Source organism: Rhincodon typus, chromosome 6 (assembly GCF_021869965.1).
Source record: "Rhincodon typus isolate 14 chromosome 6, sRhiTyp1.1, whole genome shotgun sequence".
Lineage (NCBI taxonomy): Eukaryota > Metazoa > Chordata > Chondrichthyes > Orectolobiformes > Rhincodontidae > Rhincodon > Rhincodon typus.
Window position 1 is genome coordinate 36,270,712 of NC_063337.1, and position 14,882 is coordinate 36,285,593.

General features: G+C 41.5%; 1 protein-coding gene across 2 annotated transcripts in view; it reads right to left on the reverse strand.

Annotated features, from left to right (window-relative positions):
• Nucleotides 1–14,882, reverse strand: part of sgcg (sarcoglycan, gamma) — a 493,040-nt gene that overhangs the window by 119,393 nt on the left and 358,765 nt on the right. For both annotated transcript variants that reach the window (XM_048598066.1, XM_048598067.1), the window contains exon 6: nt 6,186–6,305. In XM_048598066.1, coding sequence (XP_048454023.1) covers nt 6,186–6,305 — 120 coding nt within the window. The remainder of the gene's footprint in view (nt 1–6,185; nt 6,306–14,882) is intronic.

Here is a 14,882-nt window from a genome sequence, read left to right on the forward strand (position 1 = left end):
TTGAAAAAAAAAAGGTTAAATAAAGATAAAGTTCATCACTTTGCAGTCAGAGGGTCCTGGGCTGAGGGAAAGCTGATTAAAGAACAATGGAATACCTTGAAGATGCAGCCAGGATGAGACCGCCATTCCTTAATGAGAATGTCACACTGGGACGAGACGGCCACATTGGGCCACTGGAGTACTGGGTTGGAAGTCTCTGCTGAAGAAGACTGCCCTGCAAGGCCGAGACCACCACTCCTGCATGAAGCCACCTGCCAGGCCGCAGGGATACTTGGAAGCCAGGAGAAGAAGACCTCCACATGGGGATGAGACCTCCACTCCAGAACAAGGTCGCCACACCAGGAGACCACCAAGCAGATCTGAGACCACCACTTCTCTGCTTTCAGGTGCCTGGGCCTAGCTGCAGACCTGGAGCCTTGGCCTAGCCTGCGAATCTGGTCTGGGGCAGTCAGCCTGGGACTTGCTCCTTGCTCGCCTTGATTGGTTTGATTGGGTACTCTCCTTGACTAACTTTATTTAACCAGGGATGGTTCATCCTCCTCAGCAAGTCCTTTACTTTAACCAGAATAAATTTTTGCTGAAAGTTATGCAATTTCTGTTTAAAAACCTGCCACTGTTCATCCACTGTCTTTCTTCTTTGTTTATTGTCCAGCCTATTTTAGACAACTCTTTCTTCACATCTCTGTAATTGCCCTCATTTCAGTTGTGGACTTTAGTCTGAGTCCCGAATTGTTCTCCCTCAAACCGAATTTGAAATTCTATTGAACTTATGATCGCTACTCCCTAGGGGATTCTTACCTATAAGATCTCTTACTATCCTCCCTCATTATGTGCATGCAGAGAGAAGGAGCATGAAATTTAAATATGATTTGGTTGTGAGACGAGGGTGTATGATGATGAGGGAGAGGGAAGTGAGGACGCAAGAGGCCTGAGTGAGGCTGCGAGGGGGGAGTGAGGAGATGAGGAGGCAAGAGGGAGAAATAGGATGTGGAGGGGGAGAGTGAGGATGTTGGGGGTAAGTGAGGGTGTAGGGGGCAGAGTGAGGATGCGAAGGAGGAGAGTGAGGATGTGCGAGGTGAGAGTGAGGACGTGGAAGGCAGGAGTGAAGACATGGGGTGGGAGTGAAGATTTGGGAAAGAGGAGTTTGGATGTGGACAGGGGAAGTGAAAACCTGGGAGGGGGGTATTGAGGACTTGATGGAAGTTGTGTGGACGTGGGAGGGTGAGTGAGGACACAGGAAGCGGAAGCCCAGGAAGTGGGCGTGTGGTGGGAGGGGAGAAAAGTGCAGGAAATGAGGGAAGAGAGAGAGAAAGCCTGAGATGGGCTGGGTGGGGAGAGAAAAGTCCCAGGAGGGGAGGCAGTGCAGAGAAAACGCCCACGAGAAATTGGGGGGAGAGGAAGGAGAAAAAAAGCCTGAGAGGGGAGACTGGTGGGCCCAGAAGGATTTTCCCTTTCCTGCCAGGCCATTTCTTCGCCTTCCTCCTTGGCCCTTCCCTGCTCGCTGTCTCCCCTATCAGTCTCTTTCTTTCGCGCCTCCACACACTCCCATGTCCTGGCCCAATCCTTTGATCCCCCAACCCCTATTCACAATTACACCATTACCCAGGCATTAGTGCATATGCACACTAGTAAAAACAGACACTGCCTTTTAATGTAACCCTGAATTGCTCCCAATGCCTCAGCAGAACCTCCTTCCAGTCCCACACACACTGTTTATAGATATCTATGTGAAACCTTTCCCTCCCAACTCCAATTCCCCTATAGCCCAGGAACTGTCCTGAACCTTGGTGTCAGGTAAGCTGCCATCCTTAGCCTTTAGGACTGTCTGTCTTTGTTGCAGATAGCTGTATCTATTTCCCAAACTCTGCTTTCTCCTATTGTTATGACTTTTATTCTTTTCATCCCTGACTTGAATGGCCCTTGACCATGGTGCAATGGTCAGTTCACTCATCCTCTCTGCAGTCTGTGCTGTTGTCCACACCAGAAGCAACAGCCTCATACCTATCAGACAAGGACACTGGCTTAGCCTTCACCAAAGATAACTTCGAGATTGTCATACCTGCTTTACTTGCAGTCACACTCTCCCATCAGCAACTATAAACAAAATTTGATGTAATTAGTCTAAGGGATGTGATTGTCTCTTGAGACAGTATCCAGGTACCTTTTTCGCTCCCTGATGCGTTGCAGTATCTGCTGCTCTGAGCTGATGTTCCTCAAGCAGCCAACACTAGCTGCAGATGTGATCACTGTGGATCAGCCCAGTGTCCACCAGCTCCTCCGTACTACAGCTGCAATGCATTGCCTGCCCAACCATCTCAATTCTGTTTAACTAATTAGTTTTGATGGAATATATTTCAAAAGTGCTTTTCTTAACTGCCCTCTTCTGCTCTAATCAGGTCCTGGCAACTTTTCTCTCTTCAGTTCCATTAGCTTGTCAAATGTTTTGTCCCTCATGACGGAGACTGTTATAAGACCTTTCCTCCCATTAGCACCTTGTTTATCTATTTTCAGACCACCTACATTCTCCTCCAAATCATTTACGTACATATATTACAAACAACAGGGGTTCCAGCACTGATCCCTGTGGAACACCACTGGTCACAGGTCTTCAGTCAGAAAAACACCCTTCCACCGCTATTCTGTCTTCTATGACCAAGCCAGCACTGTATCCATCTTACCAGCTTACCATGGATCCCAGATAGTAGGAACTGCAGATGCTGGAGAATCCGAGACAACAAGGTGCAGAGCTGGATGAACACAGCAGGCCAAGCAGCATCATAGGAGCTGAAAGGCTGATGTTTCGGGCCTAGACCTTTCATCAGAAACTTTTATCATGGATCCCATGTGACTTTTTTTAAGTTCATTCACAGGATGAGGGTTAAGAGTCAACCACATTGCTGTGGGTCTAGAGCCACATGTTGGCCAGACCAGGTAAGGATGGCAATTTTCTTCGCTTAAGGAAATTTGTGAACCAGAACAGTTTTTCCAACAATTGACAATGAATTTGTGGTCGTCATTAGACTCCTAATTCCAGATATTTTTAATTGAATTCAAATTCCAACATCTGCCGTGGTGGGATTTGAACCCAGGTCCCCATATGTTACCTGGGTCTCTGGATTAATAGTCCAGTGATAATACTCAAACAGGTTTGTGAGATAAGACCTTCTCTACACAACGCCTTATCGCTAATAAGTCCATATGTTTCCCAATGTGAGTAAATCCTACCACTAAGAATCTTCATTGATAATTTCCCTATCACTGATATAAGGCTCATCGGCCTGTAATTTCCTGGTTTATCTCTATTGCCCTTCTTAAATAAAAGAACAACATTGGCAAGTCCATAGTCCTCTGGGACCTCTCCTGTGACCAAAAAGGATACAAAGATTTTGTACACGATCCCAACAATTTCCTCACCTGCCATACTCAGCATGCTGAAATAGATCCCATCAGTACCTGGGGACATGTCTACCTTGATGCTTTTCAGAACACCCAATACCAAATCCTTTTCTGTATTGACATGCCCAGAATATCAGCAGATCCTTCCCAAGACTCACCATCAACCATATCCTTCTCCTTTGTGAATACCGATACAAAGTATTCAGTAAGGACTTCACACATTTCCTCCTGCTCCACACATAAATTCCCTCCTTTGTTCTTGAGTGGACCTACCCCTTTACTAGCTACCCTCTTCCTTCTTATATATTTATAAAATACATTGAGATTTTCCATAATTCAGTTTGCCAAAGTAATTTCATGGCCCAATTAGCCCTACTAATGCCTTGTTCGAGTTCTTTCCTGCTTTCTTTGTACTCTTCGAGGTGTCTGTCTGTCTTCAGTTTCCTAAACCTTACATGTGCTGCCATTTGCTTTTTGACTAAGCTTTCAATTTTGCTTGTCATCGAAGGTCACTGAATCTTGCCATTCTTATCCTTCATTTTCACAGGAACGTGCTGGTCCTGTACTCTAATCAACTGACCTTTCAAAGGTTCCCAAATGCCACATGTGGATTTACCCTCAAACAGCTGTCCCCAATTTACATTCCCTTGTTCTTGCCTAATATTATAATGGTTAGCCTTCCCCCAGTTCAATGCTTTCACCTGAGGACTACTCCATGAATAGTTTAAAACTTACAAAATTATGGTCACTGTTTCTGAAATGCTCCCCCATTGAAACTTTGATCACCTGACCAGGCTAATTCCCCAATACCAGGTCTAGTATGGCCCCTTCCATAGTTGGACTATTTACATATTATTGCAGAAAAAACTGTCCTGGACACACCTAACAAATTCTCCCCCATCCAAGCCCCTGGCCCTCAGCCACTTCCAGTGAACATAGGGGAAGTTAAAATCATCCACCACAACAACCCTGTTCACATTTTTCCATAATCTGTTCCTCTATCATCCACTGGCTGTCTTGATGCCTGTAATACAATCCCAACAAAGTGATTGCATCCTTCTTATTCATGAGCTCTAACCATATGGTTTAGCTGGATGAGCCCTTGTGATTGTTCTGCAATTTTATGTAAGTTTTTGTTGACTTAATTCAGCTGTTTATATTGTTAAACATCAAATTCATTCTGCTTAATTCAACGACTATTCAATTAAAACAAAAGAACAAAATACACAGTGCTTGCTTTTGCTCAAATTCGTTGTTATAATTCCACTTTGTCTCTTAGCTTTAAGAATGCCTGTGTGTTCCGGAAACATTAGATCTCACTGGCTTGCCAGGTTTGTTTACATGTTGCTTCTCATGATGCTGAAATGAAAAATGTAATGATGCAGAAATGAACCCATGAGAACAACGGAAGTAGAACAACGACAACAACTTTAAAATTACAGCAAACAACGCATTTTAGAAATGAAAATAAGCCCTTTGCATTACTAGTAATTTTCCTTCCTGTTCAGAATGACTATCATACACCTGCATTTAGATAACCTGCCAGTTACAACCTCTTGCCATGTTATGCTGGGGATGTTGGGGTATAGCAAGCCCCTCAGAAAGGTAGAGTGGTGGGGCATCTTTGAAAACAGCATCCTAATAGCTGTTGCTTGCTTACAACACTACATACATTCAAGAGCCATTCTTCATGTATAAACCTATAGGTACTAAATGTTGATAGACTACTTGATCTGGCTAAGATAGGTACATTCCACACAGGTGTATTATATGTTGATGAATCTTAACCACTTAGATTGCTTGGTTGGTTGGTCTAGGGGCATGATTCTAGGAACCTTGTGGCACAGTGCTACTGTTCCTACCTCTGGTCCAGGAGGCTTGAGTTTAAGTCCCCACCTACTCCAGAGTTGTGTCATGACATGTCTGAGCAGGGTGATTAAAAATAACTGAACCCTAGCTGATATTGTATTTTCTTTTGCATAATTCAAAGGCACTGATCCCAATTAACTTGCTCCCCTCTCTGCCCTTGATGCAATGTAGCCTTTGCGTCTAACCTGGAATCTGCGTCCCTATATCTTGAGTATTATACCATTTACTGCTCAAATCTATAGATATATCTTGTATTTGCGTGTTTTGCTAGAGTTTGTTTGAATTCAAATCAATGTGCAACATGACTGGAACATTATCGGCAAATCTTTGAAGTTGGCGTACATTTAACTTTGTGAAGCAGATTTTAAAGCCTTCTATTTTCACACTGAAACAAATTTCAGACAAAGTTATTGTAAAAATCAAGTTTCTGCCTCACTTTCAGTGAAGCTATGATACTGAGAGTAGAAACTGGGAATTTTGGAACTATGTTTTTGCCTCATTCGCTCACCCTGATTTTGTGTTTCACAGCCTTACAATTCTTAATATAAGACAAGTTTCTCTCACATTCCAATATAAAATTCCTTTAGTTACACTTGTATCCGTGAAATTAAACCTGAACTTATTGTTGGAAACCAACCTTAAATTGTGGCAATGAAATGGTACAATTTTAGCTTCACTGCATATAGGAAGAAAGGAGGATACATATGCCTTACTTTTATGAAGGTCAGAAACAGAGTGTATTGCCAGGAGCAGGTAAAAAAATCCTCAAGTTTAAAAACACAACAGTGGGTTTGTGTGCTATCCATGAGGTTTACTGTTCTTAGTTCATGGGGTGAAGAGTTCAGAATTTTAATGAGCTGATTTAAATTGTGTGCCTTCTACTTTGTCTTTTTGCAATGAGCAATTTCTACATTCCATACCTGTGACTCGAAGTCTATCAGCACCGACCACCACCTCATTCTCGTCTGCAGAAAACAGCATTCTGCCTGTGTTTGAGTTGACTTCAAAATGTTTTCCATGAGCTTGCACTGTACTGGGACCTTGAGCCAAAAGATAAACAATATCAAAATATAAGGAGGTTGTGAGATATGAAGTATTCCAAGAGGGAGAAAAAAAATCAATATCAAATCACCTGTGAAAATGCTTCAAGAATGTTATTGATGTACTTTGAAAACAAAAGGCAAAGCTTTCAGAGTAAATATTTTGAAAACTTTCCATTCTCTTCTTGTCTCTTGGATGTTGCAAACAAATGGACAAAAAGCTGCAATTTTCAATGATGACCTTAATTGCATTCTTGAGAAAAGAGTCATAAAGTGGCAATAAAAAATGTTCTGTAACAGTTTTATAATCAGCTAAAGAACGGCTCTTACTCCAGTGTACATTAAAACAGAAGACAAGTTGGACAGCACGTTAGAAATGGAGATTTGATAATCAGCAAATACAGAAAAAGGACAAACACAAAACATTATCAAAGCATTTCTCTAAGTTAATAATTATTCCGTACATTTACCAATACATTTTCCATCTCCACCTTATTGTAAAGATGGAACTTTACATTCCCAATTATCCTTTGCAAACCGCTCTGTTTTGTTAAAAATTACCTTTACCTGGATTTCCACACTGCTTTTTTTTTAATTTTGTGGCATCTGCCTAACAGTGTGAAGTGTTAGGATTCCAATCTGGTATGCTACAGATGGCAGATTTTATACTGGAGTTTCTGGATCTTGTATTTGTGAGTTTATGATCTCTGCCATCCCAGAAAAATTAATGGCAGAGCCCCTCAGGCTGTTATATTCACAATAAAATTAGTAGGACACCCTGAGGGGAAGACTGCCGGCTTACTGGCTTGCCAAGAAAAATAAAAAGTTAGTAGCAAAAAATGTCCGGTACATTTTCCTCTCTCCCCATTAATGATTTATTTCTGTGACATTAGGATGGCCTGACTCGAAGCAGAATTCACAATTCACTGACATACAAAAAATAAGAAAGTTGAACTTGCTAAAGTTTAGCTGTAGTGTGTCAGAATGAACTGTTATGATTGGATGAATTTGATTTTTAATATTCTGCCCAACATTTGGTGTTGTCGTGATAATTTCACTGGATTAGTATTTCAGAACTCAGGCTGATGTTCTTGGGACATGTGCTCACATTGCACCATGGCAGATGGTGAAATTTGAATTCAATAAAATTGGGAAGTAAAAGCCAGCCTAATGGCAGCCATATAATCACTGTTGTTTGTTACAAAACCCATCTGACTCACTACATAGGAGCAAAGAAAAGAGGAGTAAGTTGTTTAACCCTTTGAACCTTCTCCGCTGTTCAATATCTGATCACCCAAGTCAAAAAATTCAATATTTTGGCCTCAACTGCTTTGTGTGACAGGGAATTCCGAAGGTTCTGGGTCAAGAAATTTTCTCCTCATCTCAGTCCTAAATGACCCATCCATATCCTTAGTGATTCCTGGTTCTGAACTTCCCTGTCATCAGGAACACCCTTCCTGTGTTTATCCTATCTAGTCCTGTTAAAATTTGAGAGGTTTCTAGATCATTCTTCTGAATTCAAGTGAGTACAGTCCCAACCAATCCAATCTCTCTACATATGTCAGTCCTGCTGTTCCAGGATTCAGCCTGGTAAACCTTTATTGTGCTCCATCCATAGACAGAATATCCTTCCTCAGATAAGGAGACCAAAACTGCACACAATACTCCATGTGAGATCTCTCTAAGGCCATGTACAAATGCCTCAATACCCCCCTGCTCCTGTACTTAAATCCTCTCACTATAAAGGCCACAATACCATTTGTCTTCTTCACTGCTGCACCTCCTTGCTTATTTTTACTAACTGCTGTATATGGACCCTCACGTCTTATTGCACCTCCCCATTTCCCAATCTATTGCCATTCAGATAATAATCTGTTTTCCTGTTTCTGCTACCATGTGGGAAGCCTCACAATTATTCACTTTAGACTTGATCTAGCATACATTTTCCCACTCCCTTAACTTATCCAAGTCACACTGAAGCATCTTTGCATCCTCCTCACCCAGCTTTAAGCAATAATGCTCTTTAGGGAAGGAATTCTGCCAACCTTACCAGGTCTGGCCCACATGTGACTGGACCTACAGCAATGTGGCTGACTCTTGAGGCTGTCTTTTGGGCAAATAGGAATGGACAATACATGATGACCAAGCTGGGACATCCACATCCCATGAACAAATAAAATAAAAGATCTGAGCCAGACAAATCGCATAGAGCAGAACAATTAGGTAGATTCTTTTGTAAGCTGTGAGGACCCAGACAAGGCAAAGTGATGCCTATTTCTCAGCTTGCAAGACAAGCCACCTCAAATAGAAGATTTGGATTTGGATTGGGAGAAGGCAGGTTTTATTACAAGAAGGCAGGATCTGGCCAAACTAGACTAGGAACAGCGATTTTGGGGTATATCTGCAGCAGAACAGTGCGAGGCATTCAAAAAGATATTGGGGAGCATACTGGCCCAACATGTTCCCATTGGAGTGAAAAGTAGCAGCAGAAAGCCCAAAGAACTCTGGATGTCTAAGGATATTCAGAACTCAATAAAGAGGCAGTAATAGGCATTTAACAGGAGAAAAGGCAGTAAATCTATGGGACCCTACAGGAGTATAAAAAGTGTAGGTGGGATCTTAGGAAAGCAATTAGGAGAGCATAGATGGGGCATGTAAATCATTGGTGGGCAAGACTAGGATGAACCCCAAGATATTTCACAAGTATCTCAAGAAGAAGACAGTAACCAGGGAAAGAGTAGGATGCAATAGGGATGAAGAAGGAAATCTGTGTGTGGAGCTGGAGGATCCTGGTGTAGTGTTAAACAAGTACTTTACATCTGTCTTTACTTTGGCGAAAGAGGATGGAGGTAAAAAATTCAAGAAGATGTACTACAGAATTTGAGAAGGTGATGAACTGACAGGTTCTTGAGCAATTTGACATATGGAGTGAGGAAGAATTGGAGTGTTTGGCAGACTTAAAAGCAGACAACCATGCATGTCCGAAGAAGTTGTATCCCAGGCTGCTGTAGAAGATGAGGGAGGAAATTACAGAAGCTCAGACCCAAATTTTTACTTCCTCTCTGATGGCAGGGAAGGTCCCAGAAGACTGGAAAACAACTAATGTGCTTCCACTTCTCAAGAAGGGTGGTAGAGATGGACTAGGAAAGTAAAGACCAGGGAATCTCACATCACTGGTAGGGAAATGTATTGAGAAAATTTTGAAGAAGAAAGTTAATATTTATTTAGAGAGAACAGGCTTGATCAGGGATGGTCAGCATGGTTTCATCAGCGGGGAGGTCATGTCTAAAAAATCTGATTGAATATTTTTACAAAGTGACTAAGTGTGTTCTTAAGGGTAGTGCAGTTGATGTAGTTTATATGGATTTTAGTACGGCCTTCAACAAGATCTCACATGGGAGATGAATAAAGAAGGTAAAAGCAAATGGGATCCAGAGTAAATTGGTAAATTGGATCAAAAATTGACTTGGGTTAGGAGACAGAGGATGATTTATTTATGTAACTGGAGGCCAGTTTCCAGTAGCATAGCACAGGGAACAATGATGTGTCCATTATTGCTTGTGATATATAAATGATGTAGATGAGAATGTGGGGGTGAATGATAAGTAAGTGTGAGGATGACACAAAAATTGACAGAGAGGAAATATATCTCAGGCTACAGGAAGATGTAAGCAGATTGGTCGGATGGGCAGATCAGTGGGAGATGGAATTTAACCTTGATCAGTGTAAGGTGATGCACTTTGAAAGAAGGAACAAGACAAGGGAGTATACAATGAAATGGCAGGACATTAAGAAGCTCAGAGGAACAGAGACATCTTGGGGTGCTTGTCCAGAGATCCCTGAAAGTGGCAGGAAAGGTTAATGGCATAGTTAAGAAGGCATATGGGACTTGTCTTTGTCAGTTGATGCATATACTATAAGGGCAGGAAGGTTATATTAGAGCTGTACAGGATTTTGGTTCGGCCACAGCTGGAGTACTGTGTGCAGCTCTGGTCATTACACTATAGGAAGGATGTGATTGCACCGGAGTGGGTGCAGAGTAGATTAACCAGGATGTTGCCTGGCTTAGAGCATCTTGGCTATGAAGAGAGGCTGGATAAACTCAATTTGGTTTCTTTGGAGTTGAGAAGGTTGAAAGGGTCCTGATAGAAGTGTACAAGATAAGGAGGGCCATGAACACGGCGGATAGAAAGTTGTTCCTCTTAGCTGAAAGATCAGTAACAAAGGAGCATCATTGTACAATGAAAGGCAAGAGGTTTAGAGTTGACTTGAGGAAAAATATTTTCACTCAGTAGGGGTCTGGAATGGACATTCTGGGAGGGAACTTAACCCGGGTAACTTCAGAACCTTTAAAAAGTACTTGCATGAGCATTTTAAGTGTACATAATATTTAAGGCTATGGGCCTGGTGCTGGAAAGTGGAACTAATGCAGACTTACTGTATTTTGTTGATACAGACTTGATGGGCTGAAGAGCCTCTTCTGTCCTGTATGATTCTATGACCATATTATTCATTCTGTTGAGAATAGTACATTTTGCTCGACGTTGCCTGTTTTACAGGAAATCTACTTTAAAAGCTTTTGTCATTTCCATGCTGATATTCTCTTCTAAAGTAAGTCTATTTCATTAAAAATGTAATAGAGTGCTAATGAAGCATTCTGTAAAAGCGTGCAAGGGTTTAACAATGGCATGGCAGGGAAACCCTGAAGCAAATTTCATGAAGCTCAGTTAATTAATAACGTCATAAAAATCATTAGCATCTTGTTTTCAGTTGTCTGAGAACACATCCTTTAAAAAAAATCATTTAGAAAAACAGCCTTTTGTTTGAGAAAGCTGAAAGCATGCATTTATTCCTGGCAATTTTGTAATGCTGAGGGAGAAGATAATTTGTGCAGCTTTAATCCATGTCCAGCCAGGTTGTAAAACTAATCATAACAATTAGTAGGCAGGCAAGTTACAGAGGTGAATAGATTATTCTATGACAGATAAAATGCTTTCAGTGATTTTATACCTTCAAATTCTGAAACATAGCAAAGAAATAAAAATTTATATTTTATAAACTAATGACCTGTATCAACAAAATGGTTTCAAGGTGCTTCACTGGGATAATTTTAAATAAGATTTGATGCATTTCATCAAATGAGTTTTTAAAATTTATTTGTTATGTGTAGAATTTGTATGACATTTAACAGGGAGCAAGCAGACACAAACTGTCTTCCCACGCTACAGTTCAAATTCTTCTCTGCTAACATTTTTGTTTCCTTTGCCAATACCAATCTTTTCCTCAACATATGTTAGGCTGCTAGCTGAAAGGTTCCCTTCCGGCTACTGATTACATTGCATTATGCTGCCATATTGATGGGCTTGGGAATATGCCTGTGTCAGAATGAGGAAATGCACACGTGAATAGATGGAAAAACAGTGCAAAGATGGTGCTAGCTCTCAGCTTGGAGCAAACCTTGGCTTTCACCTCATCAACATTCCCCATTCATAGAGTTGTGGTCATGGTTTTCTTGAATGCTGCCCACAGCCTGACATTTCTGGGGCCTCCTTTCTACTTTGATTTCTCGTTATCTTGTCGCGCAAACAGAGAAATAGGGACCAATATTTCCCCTGTGGGTCACCGCTGGATGTCATACAGGAGGTTCAATGCTTACAGAAGTGTGTATCTAATACTGAAGGCAGCTCACCAACACCTTTTCTAGGGCAATTAGGAATGGGCAATAATTGCTGGCCCTGCCAGTGACACTCATATCCCATGAAAGAATAAAAAAAGTCCTGCTATTGGCAATTTGTCTTGCTTAGTCAGCAGGTCATATCTGTCCCCTGCCCAACTCCTTTGCTGCCATCATATGGCATCCTCATTGGTGCTGTACTTACACAGTGGTTTAATTATCATGTTTCAGTGAGTAATTACTGATCATACCTTTTGGACTTCAGGTCGTTCTCCCATGGCATTGAAGGATTTAATTTTATATGATAACACTTCTAAATAGCTTGGGCAAACCAGCAGATAATAGCTTCTAAGAGTAGAGTTAGGACCTGTGATGCAGCTTATATTGTTGCAGGTAATATGACTGCATTCTTGTCATTTAATCAAACTCTGGTGGCTTTGCAGTGATATTCCCAAAAGGATGTAGCAACCCGTATGTTCCTCGTGCAGGTCATGCACAAGGCTGCCCTTGAAGTTATGGCATGTGCACAGCCAAACAAAAACATAGTGTTGGCCAAAAATAAAAATTAGTTAGTATGTTGCTCTTACTGTATACTGTGTTTCAATTTCCAAAAGCAATGCATGCATTTTAGCCAGTAAGCTGATATTACCAGGGTGGTAATAAATTCAAAGTGAGATTATTACTCTGCCAATGCTGAACTTCCATTGTCTGACATATGTTTCAGATTTTTTTGTTCACGATGCAGATGGGATTTATACATGTGGATGTCTGGGCCACTTGTAGAAATATGGCTATAACTGGAATCTAAGCAGGTAAGGACAATAAATGAAGCACAGCTATTTTAAGTCACTTGCCTAGCTTTGCTGGGTTGTAGTTTACAATTTTCCCTATGCTAATTAAATGACCAATTGTTGTGTAATGTCAGCATTTTACATTTTTTTTCTATATTTATTGGATTTACTTTATCGTTTCTTGAGAATGGTTGTAACATTTGTTGCTTTTCACTTTATAGAGATAAATAGGCTGAATTTTAAACTGCAGCAGTGCGTAGTTTGGGTATGAGTGGGGCTTAAAATGACTGAAAATGACAACAGCTCGGGAGTTTGGTTCCCACTTGATTACTTTCGCTTTTCACTCCAGTACATCTAACTGTATGCATGTACATGTCACGTTAATTGTTCAATACAAGCAGTTTTACACATATCTTTGAATTTAATGTTGGGTGCAATGGTTTTCTGGGGACTTTCTGAAACTAAACAATGAAACCAAGTTGAGTACACACTGGTGCAGTTAAGGGAGCAATGTCAATATAAAAGTGCCAACAGACATTCAGTCTTTCTTTCCCAGCTGCACAAGAGGACTTGTTTACAGTACTTTTACTCAGAGGTTAATATTGTGTAATTTACAGGTTACTTTCTACACTTTAGAGGCTTGCTTTATCAGATTAGATCAGATGTCATATATACTGTCATGTATTGAGTATCAGAGAAGGACCAAGATGTACATCAGCAGTGCTTGCAACAGTCTGATACACACAGGCCTAGAGTTTCAAAGCAGGGAAGAAACTAGAAGAGTTTAGGCAGCTCCTGGGTGATACAATCACTGTACAAGGTCCAAAGTTAGATAATCAGTTTTCTTATCAAATCTGTACTCCAGTATCTCAAGCGGCTTCGGGTATCATGTAAAGTAGTGTCAGATGTCTGCATTTTACTTGATGAAGACATACTCGGTCTGGTGGGCATGGGTTGCCAGACACAGTCAAAGGCGCCACTGCCCTCAATATTTTGCCTCCACATCCTTTCAGGATTCGGCTACATACTCACCCCAGATCTCTCAGTTGACCATACACAAATATATCATAAATAGGATTCTCCAGCACAGAGCTGCAATCTTTACTGCCAATATTGTAACATTTTAGTAAGCATCCACCCTATTAATTGGTCATTGCTGGGCAGGAGTTTCTGGATGGTTTCAGCTGAAGAGCTGGTGGTGAATCCTCAATGTTCATCATTGCAGCCCTGCAGTCATTTAATGTCCCAATGAGTACGTCAGAAAGTTGCTAACCATTCTAATTGGCCAGCAGTTCTCTCATCCCTGCAGTGCCAGCAACATCAATGGCCAGGACTGGGACTACATGCCATATCCAGATTCCAAGTTCCTGAGTTCAAGAAGGTGGGTGCAAGATGTGGAGGGGCCTCATACTGGAGACATAAGGTAGGAGTGGGGTGAATACACTGGACATCTCGATTGAGAGGCCAGGGTATGAAGGAGCACCTTTGAGCTACAGATGATGGGGACGAGGAATCCAAAGTGAAAGGAAGCCCTTGAGAAAGGTGCTCCCCTTCCCACCCAAGGCTAGAATGGGGTGGTCTGCTAAACATGCTCCCTGCCTCATAGCAGTTCCCAATGACTGGCCACTTAAGGCTCTCAATTGGGACAATTTTAGCTAAGGAAGCCTGGGTGGGCAATGGTCTATTGATATTATTGCTAGACTATTAATTCAGAAACTTAGTTGTTCTGGGGACCCGGGTTCAAATCCCGCCACAGCAGATGGTGGAATTTGAATTCAATAAAAACAATATCTCGAATTTAAAAAATCTACTGATGACCATGAAATCATTGTCGACTGTTGGAAAAATCCATCTTGTTCACGAATGTCCTTCAGAGAAGGAAATTTGCATCCTTACCCGGTCTGGCCTACATGTGGCTCCAGACCCACAGCAATGTGATTGACTCTCAATTGCCCTCTGGTTTGCTAGGCCATTTCATTCAGTTGTACCAGTCACTACAAAGTCTTTTCAAGAGCAAGTAGGGATGGGCAATAAATACTGGCCAGCTGGCAATGCCCACATCCTGCAAATGAATTAAAAATCTTGTCAAAAGCGTCAAAATCCGTAAAAACA